The 21,005-nt window shown below is 42.9% G+C and overlaps 1 protein-coding gene across 3 annotated transcripts in view; it reads right to left on the reverse strand.

Moving 5' to 3' along the window:
* Positions 1 to 4,020: 4,020 nt before the first annotated feature.
* OXNAD1 (oxidoreductase NAD binding domain containing 1) overlaps positions 4,021 to 21,005 on the reverse strand; it is a 36,266-nt gene continuing 19,281 nt past the window's right edge. For all 3 annotated transcript variants that reach the window (XM_054020510.1, XM_054020511.1, XM_054020512.1), the window contains 4 exons: positions 17,714 to 17,855; positions 13,317 to 13,559; positions 5,203 to 5,311; positions 4,021 to 4,435 (listed from right to left, as the gene is read on the reverse strand). In XM_054020510.1, the coding sequence (XP_053876485.1) occupies positions 4,281 to 4,435; positions 5,203 to 5,311; positions 13,317 to 13,559; positions 17,714 to 17,855 (649 nt within the window). In that variant the 3' untranslated portion in view covers positions 4,021 to 4,280. The remainder of the gene's footprint in view (positions 4,436 to 5,202; positions 5,312 to 13,316; positions 13,560 to 17,713; positions 17,856 to 21,005) is intronic.

The raw sequence follows: 21,005 nt of genomic DNA on the forward strand, positions 1-21,005 counted from the left end.
AGGGGCTCCAACATTGTCAGGGGTAGTAGAAGACCCCCATTTGTGGATGCTGTTAGATAGGGATGGTGCTGCCAGAAGAATAAAATGGTGCATCAGAGAACCATTCTGGCCCCAGGAAAAGCAATAGGAGCTACAGGGACCAGTTATTACTGTGACAGGTGACAATGTAAAGCCCTAACTAGCTCAGTGCTCTATGGCAGCAACCTGAACCCAAAGAGCAACTACCGCCCAGGAAATTGCCAAGGTTGCTAGATGGACCCATATCAATACACTACCAGCTAGCTCTTCATTACTGTGACACATCCTTTGGAAACAAGATGATTCACGTGTAAGCAGTGGTATCCTACTATTTCACCTATTAGTAACTGACTGGGGGAGAAGTCAGTCCCAGAAAGGAAATTAGTAACGAATTTTCCATCCTCGGTTCATTTGGAACGTTGAAATCACTTTGGCCAAGAACTTGGGCTGAAGCCTGAAAGTAACCTCATCTTTATAAAACGCTGTATAAGGGGAACCTGCCATGAAGGCCTGAATTTCCTCTACCTCTAAAACTGATATAATGGCTCCTAAAAAGGCAATTTTCATCAATAGGAGGTTAAGGGAATAGGTTGCTGATGGCTGAAATTGGGGACTCATCAATACTGTTACTATGATATTGAGGTTCAGGGGAGGGGGATTCTGCCTGGAGGAAAAACATGAATAGAGCCCTTAAAGAATCTAGACCTTGTAGGGTGAGAAAATACGTGGCACTGGATAGGAGGGTGATGCACAGCTATTAGTACTGAATGAACACTTCTGTCACTTACTGAAAGTCCAGACTGCTTCCGGGGTAGCAAATAGGCCAATAGCGCTGAAACAGGTGTTAAAGAAACTGGTGTTGATATGCTCACATATAAAGCTAAGTGAAAGAGAGTTTTCTAAGACATTCCAGCGGAGGGTTTCCTGCTTTGCCGCACAATGTTCTGAACTTTAGGTGAACAGATACTTTTGGGTGATATCATCCAGCCAAGCATCTAGACCGTCAAATGTAACAAAGCTGGATCTGGGTGTAGGATCTGTCAGCTAGATCACGTGAGACAGTGTTTTTCAACCAGGGGTACATGTACCCCTGGGGGTATGCAGAGGTCTTCCAGGGGGTACATCAACTCTTGATCAGCATTTCTCAACCTGTGGGCTGCGACCCCCCAGGGAGGTCGTGGGATGAGTTTACGCGTGTTGCAAGTGAAGGGCCGGTGTTAGGGGGTGGCAACTGCCCAGGACCCACGAAGTTAAGTTACATGCTTCAGCCCCAAGTAGCAGAGCTTGGGCTTGAGCCCCGGGTGGCAGAGCTTTGGCCTCAGACTCCTGAAAGAGGTACAGCAGTCCAGAAAGGTTGAGAACCACTGAGGCAAGGTACTGAGAGGTTCATCAAATCCAAATACAAGAACTGCTTGGCCACTGGCCAGAGGTCTCATGATCATCAACCCTGCCTCTTGCGTCAGTTTCCTCAAGTCCTTAAGTATCATGACGAGCAGGGGGCAGGGATACCTCAATCCCAGTATCCAGGGGATGACAAAAGTGTCTGACCGTGAGCTTGGATTGGAGCCCCCCACTCAAGCAGAACACTTGGCATTGCTTGTTCTGGTCTGTGGCAAATAAATAGGTCTAGAGCTCTGTTTGTGAAAGACTCTCTGCAGCACTGGTTCTTGATCAACCACTCAGTGTTGTCTGAGACCTGTCTGCTGACGTGATCTTCTAGAGAGTTCTGAATCTCTGGCAGATGCAGGAGCAGTGGTGTGATCTGGTGGTAAATAGATGAAGACCAGAGCCAACTGGTCCTCCCTGTCACCTAACATAATGTGCTGTCAGCAGCTGGCTTGTGGCTACATCTGGGATGGAGGTAGGAAGGCTTTGAATGCCAAGTGGATGGCACTAAGCTCTAAGTGGTTTATATGTAGCTGTGTTTCCCGCAGGGACTACAGAATTTGGAAGAAGGAAGCTGCCTAAATTTGAAGGTGAGCCATCAGCTGTCAGGCTTCATAGATAGAGATGCAGAGGCTACTCCGTTGTACACCCGAAGGTGGTCTTTCCACCAATTTAACAAGGAGAGGACTTCTGGATGTATTGCGCCCAATACATCAATGTGATGCCTGCTAATACGCTGATTTCAACCGCCCATCTGTGGAGTGTAGGTTAAGTGTGACAACTGTGACACAAGTGCTTGAGACCACTGTTCTCAATGTCTGAGGCATATCCTCCCTTGTGTCTAAGTGAGCTTTAAGTCAGTCGATGAGAGTCACTATAATTTGGAATCGCTCCTGGTGGAAGGTAAGCTTTTACTGATTTGTAATCTAACGCTGCTCCTATGAACTCTATGCTTTAAGTCACAGTAAGTGAGACGACTTCTCAGTTTTTGAGGCTCAGAGTGAAAAAAGCTTTAAGATTATTTGAATCCTTCTGGGGTGATTTTCCTTGGATCAGGTAGTAATGAATGTATGGGCCAGGGTAAACCCTCATCTTTTATCTCCTTAGAAGAGCTGCCAAAACTGTCAAGTATTTGTTGAATATCCTCAGTACCTTGGAAAGACCAAAGGACAGGAATAGTAAGAGATCCACACTAGGAATCTGATGAATTTCCTGTGGGCAGGATGAACATATGTGAAAGTAAGCTATTCTTTGCTTTCCTCCTTCTGTCTTTCCAGAACCAAAGGCTGCACTAGTTGACCTGGCTGGGATGGTCTGTACTGCCTCTTTGGGGAGGGAGAATCTAAGTCTGGAAGGTGCAGAATATGCAGGCTGGTCAGTAGATTTAGTAGGAACCACTGACACTCTTAGTACCAGGACTCCAGAGGGGCCCTTTTGCTGCTTTTTATCCTTAAGAGTGTTGAGACTAAGATAAGTAAGAAGTTTGGTGACTCGTTTCTCCACGTGGTAGGCACTAGAAAGTGAGTGTCTTTTGTAATAACTGAGTCCTGTATAATTCCTTTTCAAAGAGTTCTCTCTTCTGCATGGATGTTGAGAAAATCAGTAAGCTCATTATCAAGCTTAAGAGAAAAGTCTTCAACAAACAAATCACATGCATGTTTAAATATCTTAACAAATCATACTACAGTAGAGTTATGAACACCTCAGGCCTGAATGGAGGTTGTTCATAACTCTGAACAAAACATTATGGTTCTTTCAAAAGTTTACAACTGAACATTGACTTAATACAGCTTTGAAACTTTACTATACAGAAGAAAAATCCTGCTTTCCCTTTATTTTTTTAGTAGTTTACATTTAACACAGTGCTGTACTGTATTTGGCACTTATTTTTTTTGTCTCTGCTGCTGCTTGATTCTTCTGATTCCAAATGACTGGTCAGTTCATAACTCTGAAGTTCTACTGTATTATGCAATTTATTTAGCACTTTGTTAGCTTCAAATGTTTCACATAATTACAAACTATACTCATACCAGAGTATACCGCTCTTTTCACTTACTACCAACACAGTTGGCAGTGGCATACAGAAGTCCTTCTAAATGGCTTTCTCCCCTTGTACAACAAAGTGAATGGGTAAATTATCCAATTAAATAAAATTTAGGTAAGCAGAATGCAATTTAGAATTAGCCCAAAAGAAGCTGAGACTACTCTAGACTTTTGAAAATATAGGATCTTTAATACCCAGAAGTGGTCAAGAACTGTTTACTCTTCTTTGAATGAGATGTAAGTCTCAGGAAAACAGCACCCTTATCAAGCTGCAGCATCTAAATAGAACTCTGGGAATTGTGTCAATATCGGTATTGTGTCAATATCACTATCTGCAACAGCTGGGAGATGAGACCCTCACCAACTAGTGACCCAGTCTGGCCTTGCTTCGCTTACAAAATTATGGTCTGAATTAATACATTACAGACTACATCTGGTCATTTTTACACATTTAGTTAATTGCAAGTTAAGTTATAGTCGTAATGAAAATAGTATTTGACTGTTTAAAAAGCTGCCTAATTAACAAAAAAGAGTATTACACAAAATCAATAGCAAATAAATGAAATACAAAAATCAAATGGCTCATGTCTTTAATACAAAATACATTGTTTTTTTTCCAAAAGCAATAAAACAATAATGACCCAAATCAGAGTGCATTATAGGATAATTTAGGAATTATTACTAAATACAAGAAGATTTCATGTGCGTATAGTGAAATCTTGCAGTCAGTGAGGTCATAGTAGAGTCCATCTTCTGTGCATTTCAGACACTTTATTTATCAAAATACATAAATTAGTTGTTTTCAGTTTTTATTTTCTGCTAAGTAGCTGTTGCTACCACCACTTTTCAAAGTAAATGCAGTCTGTAGGAACACCAAAGTTTTCTAGTAGTTTGGATATAGATTCTATCATTGGAGGTGGACCACAGATGTACCATAAAGTATCCTTAGACACATGTTTTTCTAGTTCCTTTTCAGATATTCTTCCCTCTACCAAAGAGAACACACGTAGTTAAGAACAGAAATTCATATGAAGACAGATATTTATGCAGTCAAAAGGCAGTGGCCTAAAGTTTCTAACTTGGAGTAGTGATTCTGGTGTTCTGACACCGGCCCTTTGAAAATCAGGCCTGTTTAAGGTTGCTCAAGTTAGGAAAACACACACACACACACACACACACACACACACACAGTCACCTGAAAGCTTAGATCAGTGTTTAAGAAAACACAGTGTCAATTTACAGGATATTAGTTCTTCAATTGCCATTAACAGTAACACAATACCATACAACTAAAATATCCCATAATTTCATTGCGAATAGATCACTCTCTATGCCAAGGACACCTTAAAGGCTGTGGGTTTATCCTGCTTTGTCATTGCAGTTTTAAGCAAAGTAGATACAAGTGTTGAGAGCGCAGAGAAGAGGACTGGGAATGAAGTGTAAATAAGAATTAACAGCAAGTAGAAACAATTCAGCCATAAGTGTAACAGAACTTGTGCAAGCATACTTGAGATGATTCAGAGGACCAAAAAGTACATACAATTAAATCATTCATGTTTCTCACGTACTAATTTTCCCACCTATCCACTGGGCTCCTATCCCATTTTGTATGATTTTTTTTTTTTTTTTTTAGATATTATAAAACATTAGATTATGCACATCAAACATCTCAAAGTATAGGCTGAACAACACTATGATCATAACTCCCACTGAACCAATTACTTTAAAATCTCTAGGCATCACCACAGTACGTACCAGTGATATATGGCTGAAGTTCTTCACAGATTTGTGAACTCTGTTGGGTAACATGGAAACTGCATGTGATCTTTCCAGGAAATTCGTTCATCAAACCAAAGATATTATTCTGGAATGTTAAACATACTTGGTCATACCACAGAGTCTATTAAATCAAAGCAGATGTGTTCACAGAATCCCAGAACACGGCTGATTGTACTATCTACTAAGATTCTGCACATCAAATTCTCTCTATTTAAGAATTTGATGGTTTGAGTTTAACAAGCCAGAACTTTTTAAGGACTTTGGACTTCTTTATCTGGAATCTGAATATGCTATCAATTATACTGCTGATGTTTTTCTCTGTTTCTGCAACTGTTTGTAATTAAACCACACTTGCATCTTATAACTATTTCCGCTCTTTTGTGGCTTCTCCTCTTGCAACTGTGAAGCTGTCAAAAAAGGCAAACTGGTCCCCATTTCCTCCCTCCACCTTCCAGAAACCTGATGTTTTTACTTTAAAATGAACAAGTTGTGCATTTCAGTTGTCCAGCCTTTAGGTCCAAGCCTGAAACCACCTCCCTTTGGTAATGTTACTAGCCTATTTTTAAAAAAATTAAAACTACCTACAGGATAAATTTTAATCCTATTAATATCCTGAGTAGAAACTCACTAATTCTCAATTCTGTAATCCACAAATGTGATCATTCTCTCCAAAACCCCAGTGGCCTCATGCCAATTCTCAGTGAAAATTTACTAGACCAGTGCTGTAATGAAGTCTCTCGACTACGACTTCATTAGTTACTATCTAGATCAGGGGTTGGCAAACTTTTTCACCTGAGGGCCACATCTGTGAATAGAAATTGTTTGGCGGGCCATGAAAGCTCACAAAATTGGGGTTGGAGTGCAGGAGGAGGTGAGGGCTCCAGGGTCGGGCCAGAAATGAGGAGTTCAGGGTGCGGGAGGGGGCTTCAGGGTGCGGGAGGGGGAGTAGGGTGCGGGGAGAGGGCTCCAGCTGGGGGTGCGGACTCTGGGGTGGGGCTGGGGATTTTGGAGTGTAGGAGGGTGCTCCGGGCTGGGACTGAGGGGGATCAGGGCTGGGGCAGGGGTGCGGGAAAGGATGCAGGCTCCGGCTGGGGGTGCAGGCTCTGGGGATACAGGAGGGTGCTCCGGGCTGGAATCGAGGGATTCGGCGGGCAGGAGAGGGGATCAGGGATGGGGTTGGGGTGAGGGGAGAGGCTCAGGGGTGCAGGCTCTAGATAGCGCTTACCACAAGCGGCTCCCGGAAGCAGCAGCCATGTCCCCATTCCGGCTCCTACGCTTCTGGAAGCAGCGTGGATCGGCCCCCAAGCCTGCTCCCTGGCTGGAGCGGCGGAGTGCGGCAAGCCCCAGACCCCGCTCCCCAGCGGGAATTCCAGGGCCAGCTTAAAACAGCTGGTGGTCTGGATCTGGTCCCTGAGCTGTAGTTTGCCCACCCCTGATCTAGATTCTAAGCTACTTGGGGCTTTCGTAACTGTAAAGGGCATTGGCAGTGCTCCACAAATTCGTTTTAAAGAAAATATATTATAGGATAGTTGCTAGATTATTATGAAGTAAAATTGAACTATATTCTGTGATATAGTATCCTGGATTATTTTATCATTTGTTTGTTTACCCATGAGTAATCTGTCATGGGTCTCCCAGTCAATGAGAACAAGCTTGACTCCAGTGTATATTCAGGGAGGTATATAGAGAAGTTCTTGAACTCACTTTGAAGACTTGTTTTTAATGTTGGGGTGAACTTTAGTGCTCATGAAAGTAAGAGGACTTCAAATAGGATAACGCATACAGACAGACAATTCTGCAAACAGCTCTGCCAATACCACTCGTACTGACCCATTTTTACTTCCCTGATTATCTTCTGAACAGAAGTTGGCAATAATATGGAACTGTGCAGGGTTCTGGGGTACGTTTGAACCAAATCTTCTCCCAAAGGTTGGAGACATCAGGACCTGGCTAAGCAGGTTCCCAAGCAGATTCACAGGCTTCCCTCTTACTTGTACATGTATTGCCTATATATTCACTCTCAAGGAGTGCAGGCCATGATTCTGCACACATCTCAATGCCAAAAACTGTTGCAGAGAAAGGCAGTGCTTCCCCAGCATCCGTGCGTCAGAGGTGTTTTTTTTATTCTGTCTGTCTGAATCTGCCAGTTGACAACTAATGTACAAAATGAATATGGCAGCTGGACAATGAGACCCCCCATTGGGGAAAAAATCTCTCTTCGCATAGTGACTGGGAGATGGGAAGGGAAGAACAGTCACGTTCACATTAAAAGAAACGTGAGACAGCGGATTTAAGCGGAGACTGGCAGTAACTACATTAATTTGATATAATGTATAGAGTGGGTAATATAACATAGAGCTACATTTTCGAAGAGTTGGGCAACAGAAACTGCCTATGAAGTTGCTGAAGAGCATGCAAACGAATAAGTGTCAGAGCAATGATTTACTGTAATTTGACAAGGTGATAGAAAGGAAGGTCTACTTCGCAAGTAATTTTTTCTTGGGGGTTAAAGGGTCCTCTGTATCCTTGCTGAAGCACTAAAGGTTTCCTGGGGAGTTTAATATGGAGTTGTCTCATGATAACAAGGAGAACCAAGCAATGATCATGCGTGCCCCAGTCCGGTGTACAAATTTATCAAAGATTTTTCATACATATTCTGAAGGCTAAATTTCAAGAGATCATGAAGAAAGAACATGCATAATAAATCATTCAAATGTGGCAATGCAATCTCTAGTCACATCTCATTATCACATTCTGTTCTCTTGCAAAATGCTCAAATATAAAGGCTATGCTCTCACAAAATTGCAGAAGAAGATTTTTTATAAAGTATTGACACCCCCACCCCCATTCAAAATAGTATATATTTATAAACCACACAGGAACATTAGTAATTACTCTACGGAATGAAGCTATTGGTGCAACTGTGTTATTCTGCCCCCAGCAGCAAAGAACATGAGATGCTTTAGTGGAAGCAAACACTTTCTCTGCCACGCAGGATGCATTTGTCTTAATTATGCAATACTGCGTGGAGAAGGAAAATTCTTTACTGTGTCCTGCAGACAATCCACCTTTCAACTGGATGCCTAAGGTTTGATTAATTTTGACTTGCCTAGCACAACTGAGAAACAAGGATCATGTCCCCCCCCCCCCCCCCCCGATTTATTGCTTATTGTTTGTATTACAATGAAGTCTATAGGCCCCAATGAGGGGCCCTGATGTGTTAGACACTATACAGACCCATTGTGAGAGAGGGTCTGAATCCCAAAGAACTTGTAATCTAAATAGACATGACAAACAGAGGGCTTGCTGGCAAGCGTCATACCATTTCCAGATTTTTTTCTTACAGACACAGTAAGAAACATTACCTTTTATATCTAAATATCTTGCCTTTTAATTTCATTGTGTGTCATCTCATACTATGCAACAGGGTTTTAGTAACTAAGAAGAGGGACTCATCAGTTCTTTGTATAGTTTAATATATTAAGCCCCTAACTCCTGTCCCTGAGACACTAAACAACCCCACTATACAATCATTGGATAAAAGTAGCCCTGACATTCCTATAGCCATCTTCCTTAACTTTGTAACTATATCATTAAAGTGCTGTGATCAAACATGCAGACATTCCATTAGATGAGGGCAAATTATTGCCAAATGTCACAACAGCTTCTGCATTATTTTACTAATTTCATATGCAAGAAATTATTTTATTCTAATTTGGCTATGCAATGAGTAGATACCTTCAGTGACCTACACACATTGACTTTCTTTTTCTCACACAGGAGAATAATAGAAGTCAGAGGCAACCGGCGGATGTGAGCACTTTAGACAATGTTATACTAACAGGCTTCACCTTACATTTTACCTTGGATAACCTGTACATCAGCCATCTTGCTGCTCAATCTCCTAATGTGTTTAAATACATCAGAGTTTCCTAAACTTCAGTCTTTGCAAACCAAAATATTGTTTCACCTGGAGTTTTCACCCATTCACTGTCTACTTCCTCCAAGTCATTAATGTACTAAACCAAACCCAGTAGTGACCTCAGCCATTCAACCCATTTACTTATCTACATTCAGAGAAGCAGATCATACTGATCAGCCATTTTTTATATCCACCCAGATCTTTGCCCTTTTCCTAGTGTTTATTTTCTTCAATCCTTTATGACCAAAAGCCACTGATTTCTTCAAATAACCTAACTCATTAGAGAGAGACAATTTTCCCTTATGGAAGCTGTGCTGATTTGACACTAACAGTGTTATCAGTGACCCTACATCCAAGTGCTGTACTACTCAATCCTTAAACTGTCACATAAACATTGAGATGACGGCAAAGTATTATCACAAGGACTATAATATACTAAACAACCAACATAGTATTATGAGATGTAGCAGCAACATGATGGTTGATCAAAACTAGGGCTGGCAAAAACACAGAACTAACAGTTTTTTCCCCCATTTAATTTGTGTTTTCACATTTTTGAGTTAGGAAAACAGAAGCAATTTAAAAAAATGTTGTTTGAAGAAAATCTATATAGGTACTTACACACCTAGCATTAGCAAATTCTGAGCACCTCATAATTGCTAATGTTTTTTATCCTTAGCACCCCCTGTGATGTAAGGAAGCATTATTCCCAGCCCTATGCTACCATCTCTACTTCTTAACTTTGTCAAAACTCTTCAGTATAAATTTGACCAAACCCAGTTATTTGAAATTCACATATGCAAAATTTCATGCAAAAAAGGTGACTTTTTGTGTTTTCAAATTATGCAAGAAATTCTCAGTCTCTTGGCGTTTCAGGGTGTGAAATTTATGTAACCAAATAAAAAAAGTAACATTTTAAAAAAATGTTATAAAATTCAGCTTATTTCATCCAGACATAATCAAAACATAGTAGAAATGCCAACTTTGCTCTGAGACTTTTAGGGATGTTTATGGAAAAAAAATTAGGAAAGTTGCTTGGATCTCTCTCTCCATCTCCCTTCCCTTCCCCTCCACCTAAAGAAACCAGGACCTCCACCATCCCCTCCATGTTTATGATCAAAGGCAGGTGTAGGGAAGAAAAAAGCTGCCTGCCTATGCCACTTAGGGCCTTCAATTATCTTGGTCAGTCCTCGCCCTGGACCTCCTTCCCAGGATGAGCCTCTCCTCTGTCATGTTCCCTCTCTCCTTCTCTACTCTCATTGCCTCCTCCCACCCCTCTGGCTTCTCCTCCCCTGCAGATTCCCTGGTAAGGGTTTAATAGAAGACAAGCTGCAGTGATTATCTGTAGGGCCACAGCACAGGCTATGTGTTGTGCTCTCACTGCCGCATGCGGAACCCCCTGGCCCTGGCGTGCTCTAGGTACCTACAGCACATTAACATAGTCCAGCAGGGTATACACGGGGCAGCTAGAGCACGACACGCAGCCTGTGGTTTGGACAGTTAATTCAGCAGTGCCCCAACCCATTCTAAACCATCACGGCTTGCCTCCTATCAGATCCTCAGAGTGGCCACAACATTATTTGCTATATTCGTAGGACCTGAGTGGTGGTGTGTATATATACATACACACACACACACACACACACACATGTGCGCACTTGCAAAAGTGATAGATTTAAACCTGGAATAGTAATTTCATAATTACATTTAAAAAAAATCAAGAGATTACTGAAAATAAGGGAGGGTTGGCATGTCTGACATAGCAGGTCAACAGTGGTACAGTTAAAAAAATACAGGGTACATCAGTAAGGCAGAGCATAGAGATAAAAATACACTATACTTCTATGAAAAAGTTTCTTTCCACTGGTTGAAATAGTATTATTTTTAATGTATCAATAGCAGTGAGCAGATTGTTAATGAGAACTTTTCACCATTAGGTCACTAAATCCAGCCCAGTTCTGTAATGAACAAGTCATGACTATATGACAGCTGTTTAGTGGCCTATGTATAATTTACTCCAGTTCCTAGTCCAGGAATGAGCAAACTACGGCCGCGTCCGGCCTTTTAATCTGTCCCTCAAGATCCTGCCGGGGAGCGGTGTCAGGGGCTTGCCCTGCTCCAGCACTCCGGCCAGGGAGCGGGGTCGGGAGCTTGCTACGCGGCTCCCAGAAGCAGTGACATGTCCCCTCTCCAGCTCCTACGTGTAGGGGCAGCCAGGGGGCTCTCCGCATGTTGCCCCTGCCCCAAACACCACCCCCTGCAGCTCCCATTGGCCGGGAACCGCGGCCAATGGGAGCTGCAGGGGTGGCGCCTGTGGACGGGACAGTGAGCAGAGCCACATGGCCAACGCCGCGCCTCTGTGTAGGAGCCGTAGGGGCGCATGCCGCTGCTTCTGGGAGCTGGGGGGGGGTGGCGCCTGCGGACGGGGCAGCGCGCAGAGCCACCTGGTCGTGCCTCCGCGTAGGAGTTGGAAGGGGGACATGCTGCTGTTTCCGGGAGCTGCTTGAGGCAAGAGTTGCCCGGAGCCTGCCTGCACCCCTGAGGCCTCCCCCGTGGCCCCAACCCCCTGCCCCAGCCCTGATCCTCCTCCTGCCCTCCAAACCCCTCAGTCCCAGCCTAGAGCACCCTCCTGCACCCTCAACACCTCATCCCCAGCCCTACCCCAGAGCCTGCACCCCTTCTCATCCCAATCCCCTGCCCAAGCCCGTAGCCCCCTCCCACACCCTGAACTCCTCATTTCTGGCCCCACCCCAGAGCCCACACCCCCAGCTGGAGCCCTCAGCCCCTCCTGCACTCTAACTCCCGATTTTGTGAGCATTCATGGCCTGCCATACAATTTTTACACCCAGATGTAGCCAAAGGAGACCAAATAAGCCTTTAATCTCTGGACCAGGATTCTGATACACATTAGTGGGATACTGTTGGCAAACTTGCACGTCACACAGGATATCTGTACCTTTTCTGCATGCTGAAAAATAATGTTGCATAATACATGCTGCTGTTCTGTGGGAAAAGGATGTCAATCTGCAGGACTATCAATCCAACAACAGTCATCAGCACTACATTCACCAAATCTTTTGAAACAATACCAATAAATATGTTCAGCCATTCGATGTGCACAGACACACACAACAGGGTGTAATACTTCAATATTCAGTTACAGTTTACATGGAGCAAAAATGTTTTGAAGCAACAATTTTGATCAGTTTGATAAATTCTTATTGTACAAGCCAAGAATGTGAATCACATAATCTGAAAAAAGATGAATCCTAGCTTCTCTGAAATTCCATCGGTGTAACTACAATTTGTTTTCAAGAGTGGTCACTAGTTTCATATACTCAGCTTTAAATACCAAAGGTCTGATTATCAGGGACGATGATCAGAACCCACACCTCCAACTAAAGTCAAGGAGTGCTCTTGAAAAGAAAGAAAAATCAGTATCTTAAGAAGAGTACTCAGAAATAGAGGCATCAAAAATAAGATGCAACTTTTGAAAAATTGGCTAATTGTCTTTGAGGAGGTAATTTGTCTAGATCTGTACAAGAATCGTAGCCTTTTGACTAGAAATTTGGAAGGCTTCTTTTGGAAATGTTTGTGCTTTAACTGCAACTGTGGTTAATGCCACAAGACTATATTTGTTTAGAAGTTCCCCCGCATGTACTGATGCTGCTTCCTGACTATGTAATCTTTGCAATTGTGGGCACCTTGAAGATGCATGAATGTGTATGCGCCTGTGCGTAATTTTAGCAAGAATTTTTCAGAAGACATTTTTCATTAGAACTGGTTTTATTAGTTTTCCATTAGAATGTTTTCCATTAGAACGACTTGACAACCTGTGACTAACTTTCAATTGTCTCTTTGGCAACCATTATACTGGATCATAAGGTCAGATGTTCCCAAACAGAAAGTAAATCAGAGGTATTTAAGTTCAATAAAACAGCAATAAGGGGGAAAGGCAGAAAATTTACACATACAGGGCCTGATTCTGCACCACGGAAGTCAATGGGGCAGGGACACGCTTTTTGTTCTGTGTTTGTAGAGCCGTTAGCACAAGAGGGACCTGGTTTATGAGAAGCACTTCTCCTCACTACATTGATACAAACCAACTAAACAAGAAGCCTTCTGAAAAGAACAAACAATTCAAGAAAACTACTTTCCTTTTACCTACCTTAAATAAGAGTTCATTTGTGTTTTTTGCACTATAGTACAGCTTCACTGTTCCCATTTTATACCCATTTTCTTCACTCTCTTGATTTCTATGAAAATCTGCTACGTGTAGCAGTATGGAAAACAATGGGTTGATTCCTACTCCCCCTGCTATCAGCACAAGGTTAACAGGGGAGTCAGCAGGTTGAGGATCAAAGAAGAAATTGCCTCCCACTCGCAGAGCCACTTCTGAGTCAAGAGAGCACTAGGGGCAGAAAAAAAAGATAATATTTTAACTTTAACTAAAAGCAAAGGACAAAATACAAGTCGTCATACATCGCTAAGTCATAAGACAAGCTGGGCTTCAGAATAAGATAATCATTGTTAGTTTTTACATATTTTACCCGTGAGGGAAAGCTCAAGTATTTTAAAAACACACACTCAAAATTAACCCAGTTATCTGAAGTTAGTTGGTTGAATGCCCTGAAGGGGCCTATTTTTTGCCCTCAGGCCAAGGCACGGCCCTAATAAAGGACTGATGACATTCCCCCATGAGGGCTGATGCAAGATATTTCACACTAAGGAGTGATTCATGTTAGGATTTTTACACAATGAAAATGTGTGTTGTTGTGAAGACCCAAGGTTAAAGTCTGAGATTCCCATTAAGTCCAGGGCCCTTATTCTCAGAAAGACTCTGCTAAGGGGAAAGGAGGCAGGCCACGGGAGGAAGTCATGCTGCAGTTGTGTGGACCTAAAAAGGGCTGTCTTCCCCATTGCCACTCCAAAAAAGGAGAGAACCCCCTAAAAGAAACTTCTCTTACAGTGATATTTCTATCTGCTTTATTAAACAACTACAAAAACCACAGGGTAAAAATGTTACCCTTTCCCCCTCAAAATCAAAATTCCAGTCGTATACAAACAGAGGTAGTATCTGAGAGCAACTCTGCAAAAAAAGTTTAATACATGGAAAAGTGAAACTGCCCTGAGTATATCACACTGGGGTAATGTCCTCTTGGAACATGAGAAAGCTTTTTCAATTCCAGACTGACACCCTTGCATGAAGGGGGAAATTGAGATAGAAAAATTAAGCAAGGTCACGAGTTAGTAGCAGAACCAGGAATAGAAGACAGAACTCCTGATCAGAATCTTATGTTCTCACTCTAGACCACACAGATGAGGAAGAACAAACAGGAAAGAGGGACAAACAGAAAAAGGAGGAGAGGTAAAAATTCAAGAAAAGGGGGGGGCGGGGAAATCCACCAGGAACAGCAATTCATCAGTCAGAGACAAAAAGCACTGCCTCCAGAAAGTCTCTTCTATTATCAGGAAATAGCAATTGAAACAGACGAGGCCAAATCACTTCATGTTAAGATGAGAAAAAAACAAAAAAGGAAATGTTGAGGCAGGAGGCTAGAAGACTGACCCTTATTTGTCATTTTGGTGGGATGCTACTACTACAAAACCATTTATGAAGTGAACCTGAAGATTAAGCTAGACACTTGTCAGGCTCCAGCAGACCGAGAAATTACTGTCTTGAGTGCTTTACAAAACAATAAGTAAAGCAAAATCAAAAAGGCGAATCTTGGGTTGAGTTAAGTGACATTGTCTCAACCAGGTCTACCATGAAGAGTAGATTCCATCAGTGACAGGCATATATTTAGTAAAGGTCCAAGCCCCAAAAGACTACCTGTACCAAGATGAGGAAAGAAGATCCTTTGAAGCAGAGTGTTACACACAACTGGGATTGTAAGAAAGCAGGAGGCCCATAAAGTAATTACCATCATCACCCTAAAACCCAAAATGTTTCTTTCCTTGCTAATTGTATTGTGTAATGTGGACAAATGAGTGAGTTCCTCTTATCTGCCAGTCAAGTGGTATTAGGCAATCTGTATGCGTTATTTTTGAGCCCAGTTCCTCCTCCTTTTTCCAGCACACTGGCAGGCTCTTTCCGTTTTTCCATGCCTCACAGAGGCACCTTCTTTCTTCCAGGCCTCAGAAGAGGTCAAGAAGTACCTGGAACAGGGGAAGACAGACTTTCTCCCAGAAAATAAAACAGGAAGAGACAAAAGTGCTCTCCCCCGTCCACTTTGTATCCCTCACCATCTTGGCCTCTTGTAGAATTAGCACAGACAGGCCTCAGGGTGGAGAAGGGGGCGGGGCGGGGCTCTGAGTTAGGCAACTGTTTTTTACACCAGCAGCCCCCTGTGCAGTTCAGGGACCAATGGAATAACCTGACTGACTGATAAGAAAGACACACCTATGCATCCATACTAATGGAAACCACATTAGAGAAGAAGCTTATTACACCTCTACCCTGATATAACGCGGTCCTCAGGAGCCAAAAATCCTACGGCATCCTAGGTGAAACTCCGTTATATTGGGGTAGCGGTGGCAGGGCTCCAGCGGGGATTTAAAGAGCCCGGGGCTCCGGCCCCGGGGAGCCTCGGGCCCTTTAAATCGCCACCCGAGCCCAGCTGCCGGAGCCCCAGGGTAGCGGCGGCAGGGCTCCAGCGGTGATTTAAAGAGCTCCGGGCTAGAGGTGTATTAAGAGTCACCGTGTTAGTGAAGACTATTAATTCTGGAGTGATTTGGTGGGGAAGCATCACCCTGTAGCATAGAACTAGCATATTCTACTAAAATTGCAAGCATTGCATTGAAATGGCGTAGGCTGAGAGACGAAGAAGATGGATTCAACAGCAAAAAAACTACACTACAACTTTATCCACAGAAGTGTGTCTTCTTGAAGTTGTTAAGATTATAAGTGTATTGGAAACACGCAGGATGAAATATACTATTGTAAATAAGGTATTAAAAGTTAATTATGAAAAAATCTATTTGAAAAAATCAGGTGTAATAAGTAAATAAAACAAATATTTAGAATTTCTAAAGCATCCTTTATCCTGGAATCTCAAAATGCATTACAAATTAAATGTAATTGATTAAGTTTCACGGCTTCCCTACCAAATATGTGTCACAGGATTCAAAGAGGTCATTACATTTTTCCTTCCCCTTTCCTCATTGCAGAAATAAAGCACTTGCTTAATAGAAAACTCAGTTCACATTCTGAGGATTCTTCTGCAGCATCAACTTTTGAACTAGTTTACATGTGAACTGAGTATTTTCCTGTGAATTCACCTAGAAAATTCAACAGCAGTGTTAAGGACGGATAACAGCTTCAGAGATGCCGCAGAGATGGAAGATTAAGTTAGGCTTTCAGTGGTATTACTGAGCAACACCAAAGAAATAGAAAACGTCCCTGTGTAATCTCATTAAGTGTGTAGCCAGTGACATTGGTCCTACATTTTCTACACAGCCTTTCAAAACAAGTCATTTCATTTAAAGTCCAGTGATGCACGAAACTAACCTGATTTAACAGCAGCAGAAGTGCAGTGCAAGGTCACATGGTGACTGCTGGGTTAGGATCAACCTGGGGATTCTCACTGCTTGATTTTTTACTGTGACTCTTCTGGTCAATAAACAGAGCAGCAATGGCTGTAACCTTGGAAGAATCTGTTAGCCGAGACCTTGCAGCCACACTTAGAGAACTATGGACGATAGGCATAGGATAGTAAGTAGGAGGGATGATATCTGAACAGACAGCGTGGAAGGAAATCTTGTGACCATAATTAAACTGTGGTAGATAGGAGAATGTATGATAAAAAATGCTCGAAGGCCTCAAGAAGTACCCATCACAAAACAGCAGGAGGGAAAAGAAATCAGACTACTCTTAGCATGACAAAAAGAAAGGGGCCTTAAATTGTCTCGAAGTGTAATCCAGAGTATTGGGATTTTGTCATCTCTGAAGTATTGTGTTGCTTTACCGATTATGTATTACTGACATAAAGGTCCCTTTTATAACATATGATTTTTGTCTGTCAACCATTTGTAACTGTATAAACATTTAAACTTACTAACTGTGACCCTTTAGTTACACATGATTGCTGGAAAGTTCCACAAATACAGGATGAAGTGGGCTGTAGTCCACGAAAGCTTATGCTCTAATAAATTTGTTAGTCTCTAAGATGCCACAAGTACTCCTGTTCTTTTTGCGGATACAGACTAACACGGCTGCTACTCTGAAATACAGGATGCTAGATATAGCTAAGTAATATAACAGAGCTGTATCTAAGAGCAAGATTCAGAAAAGAGGCACCAACAAGTTAGAAGATCACAACTTTAGACCCAGGTTACCACATGCAAATTATGTTATTTCACTGCCTCTTACAAATCAGTTTATTTTATTCAAGATAAATGTTAAGGCCAATTAAATTAGATGTTTAGAAATTGTGTATTAATAAGGGCCCATATCCTATTCACTGAAGTCAATGGGAGTATTGCTACTGACTTCAATGGGAAAGAATCAAGTTCTGAGTGAAAAATGACTTGTTGAGTCTGTAATCATCTGCAAATATCATTTACCTGAGTGTGAATCCAGTGAGCAGGAGGATGTACAGTATGTTTCACTGCCAGTTCCAATACTCCCTCTTGTTCCAGTAGACCAGGGCTGGAACATATTGAGAATCCACCAACTACGGCAACTTTAGGAATAAAGAAATCTACCCTAAGAAATAGTTAAATAAAAGAAACTTTAAAAACAAGGCATGAGAACATTCACCAAGTTTCCTCCAACTCAAAATGGCTGGCTTGATCTCAGTACTCTGTATTTACCAAAACGTATGCATTTTGATTTCTATAAGGTTCAGAACCCAACAGAGATAGTGCACAAGCAGTTTTTGTATTTGTATGTTTCGATAACAAAATAACTGAACAAAACTTTTTTACAAAGTTGAGTAAATACTTTTTATTACTAGCTTAACAACAAGAAGCATTTGGCATCCGAACACACAGCTTGAGTAATGCCATCAAATCAGAATTCTTTTCACCTACGACTGTAAAGGGACAGGATTATTTCTTTTTCTTCCCAGATTGCCAGAAAGTAAAATACATTTGTATTATACTGGCACATTTCTAGGTTGTTCTTGAGGCTTAAGTACAATGTATAAAAAAGGGGTACTACAATCTTACGTTATTAGTCATTTACTTAAGTTTAGTTATGTATTTTAAAAGTCAATATGGTCCAGCCAGAGGACCCAATTCCCACCGTTTTCAGCACCACGAATTCTCCCTTTGATTTTCAAACTACTGTACCTTACTAGGAAAGGGATTGGAAAACTAATTTAGGAAAACAGATTTTAATTCCATACACATGAACTCTTCTGAGAGTAAGAAATCTGACTGTTAAAAAATTCTTTGCATACCTATCTATTTTTATATGTCAAAAAATGAAAGCCACTAAAATAAGTGATACTGCTTTACATGCTAAACTGCAGCTCCCTCTAGTGACATACAACATTTTGATAATGTACAAGAAGCATTTTTATAATGTGTGTTGGTCTAAACCAGGGGTCTCAAACTCAAATGACCATGAGGGCCACATGAGGACTAGTACATTGGCCCGAGGGCTGCATTACTTACACCTCCCCCCTCCGCCCCCACTCCACCCCTTCCATGAGGCCCCACCCCTGCCCTGCCTCTTCCCACCCCTTCCCTGCCCCCATTCCAACCCCTTCCCTGAAATACCCACCCCAACTCTGCCCCCTCCCTGCCCCCAGGGGGTGCAGGAGGGGTGTGGGGTGTAGTGGGGGCTCAGGGCAGGGAGTTGGGGTGTGGGGTGTAGGAGGGGTGAGGGGTACAGCAAGAGGTGTACAGGGTGCGGCAGGGAGCTCAGGGCAGGGGGTTGGGGTGCAAGAGGAGTGTGGGGTGTGGTAGGGGGCTCAGGGCAGGGGGTTGGGGTGCAAGAGGAGTGTGGGGTGCAGCAGGGGGCTCAGGGCAGTGGGTTGGGATGCAGGAGGGGTGTGAGGTGAGGCAGGGGGTTCAGGGCAGGGGGTTGGGGTGCGGCAGGGGGCTCAGGGCAGGGGTCAGGGTGCAGGAGGGGTGCAGGGTATGGCAGGGGGTCAGGGTGCAGGGTGCAGCAGGGGGTTCGGCTGCAGGAGAGGTTTGGGGGGCAGGATCTGGCCCGGCGCGTACCGGGGACAGGGCAGGCTTCCTGCCTGCCTGCCCTGCCCCCGCAAGAGGCTGGAACGTGGGGAAGGGGGGACGGAGGGGCTGAGTGTTTCTGTTGCCTGAGGCACCGCCTCCAGCAGCTTCCACTGGCTGTGGTTCCCCGTTCCCGGCCAATGGGAGCTGCTGGGGGCGCTGCCTAAAGCAACAGCCACACACAGCCTCTCTCCCCCCCCTTCCCCACGTTCCAGCCTCTTCCCAGAGCTGCACAGGGCAGGGCAGGCAGGCAGGGAGTCTGCCCTGCTCCCGGTGCACGTCCGGCTGCCGCTCTGGTAAACACTGGAGGAGGGCCGGGGGGCTGCAAGGGGCTCGCGGGCCGCAGAAAGTCACCCCGAGGGCCACCCGCGGGCCGCGTGTTTGAGACCGCTGGTCTAAACTAAATTTAGAACACACACTTAAGAACTTAAAGTTCAGAAATTAACATGTTGTAAAAGGCTAGGTATATCAGTGGCTGGCAAGTTACAAGACAAGCCTTTGCCATTGGGGGTTCTCTGTGCATGTGGATCATTCCCAAATGATGCTACTAAAGCTATAGAACAACAATGTATCAAATAATATAAGAAGCCTACTAAAAATATTTGGAGTCTGAGTAAATGTGTTTCACATCGTATTGCAAAATATGGTCATGTTACTTTCAGAGCAGCTAAAAGTCAAATTCAATGCTCAACATTAAAATTCTTTGTCTTCCATTTTCATCCAGCTGCACTCACAAATGAAAGAGAGATACCTCATAGTTCAGTTTAAATAACTTCAGAAAGCTAGGGGTAATTTTCAGAAGTGATGAGCATCAATCAAGGTCAATGGGAGTTGCTGTGTTCCATCATCTCTGAAAATCAGATCTTAACTCGGAATCTTCTACTGGTGCTTTTCAAACTCCTAACGAGAGCTGCCTTAATATTTAAGCAGTCAAGAATATTCCCACTTTTCTGCTGCAAATTCCAAAATTCTGACTTTTATTATAAATTTTATGTTAAGGTCAGTTGGGCTACTCTCTTTGTGAACTGAGCACTGTGGTAAAGACTGCTAAATATGGGAGAATGACGAATTAGTCAATTAAGGCCTGAGAGGACACCCCGCACAAAATGCTGTAAAGTAAATATTCAGTTCTGATCAAAATTATGTCTGTCAGCTTCTTTAATAGCCCCAGATAATGCACAATGAGTCATTAAGTTGGCTAGTTAAATGAGGATGGTAGGAGGAGTGTGGCTTAGCTTCTATCGCATGGATGTTTTTAAGCAGTGTTTTCAACTGGTGGGTTGTGAGCCCAAAAGAGATTATGAACGGCAGCTTGGGGTAAAGCTAGGGGGCAAGGCACTGGCAATGTTATTATCTAAAGCACAGAAAATCTTTCTCCTCCACTCCCAGCACACCCTTACCCTTCAGAGAGAAGTATTCTCCATCAATCTCTCAAAAACACACACAAGTTACATAGACTTATCATTAACACATTTTTTACTCTTTTACAGTAAATGTAAGGAGATCATGACATTTTTGGGTTGCCAACCTGAAAAGGCTGAGAAACATTGTTTTACAGACAGGAGGCGTGAGGAGTCTGTCTAATCTAGAGAAATTAAGGGCCTGACTTTCAGATGTCCTCAGTGCCTGCCGCTCCCATTGCCTTCAAATGGAGCTGTCAGCACAAATGGAGGTA

The sequence above is a fragment of the Malaclemys terrapin genome, chromosome 2 (assembly GCF_027887155.1).
Source record: "Malaclemys terrapin pileata isolate rMalTer1 chromosome 2, rMalTer1.hap1, whole genome shotgun sequence".
Classification (NCBI taxonomy): Eukaryota; Metazoa; Chordata; order Testudines; family Emydidae; genus Malaclemys; species Malaclemys terrapin.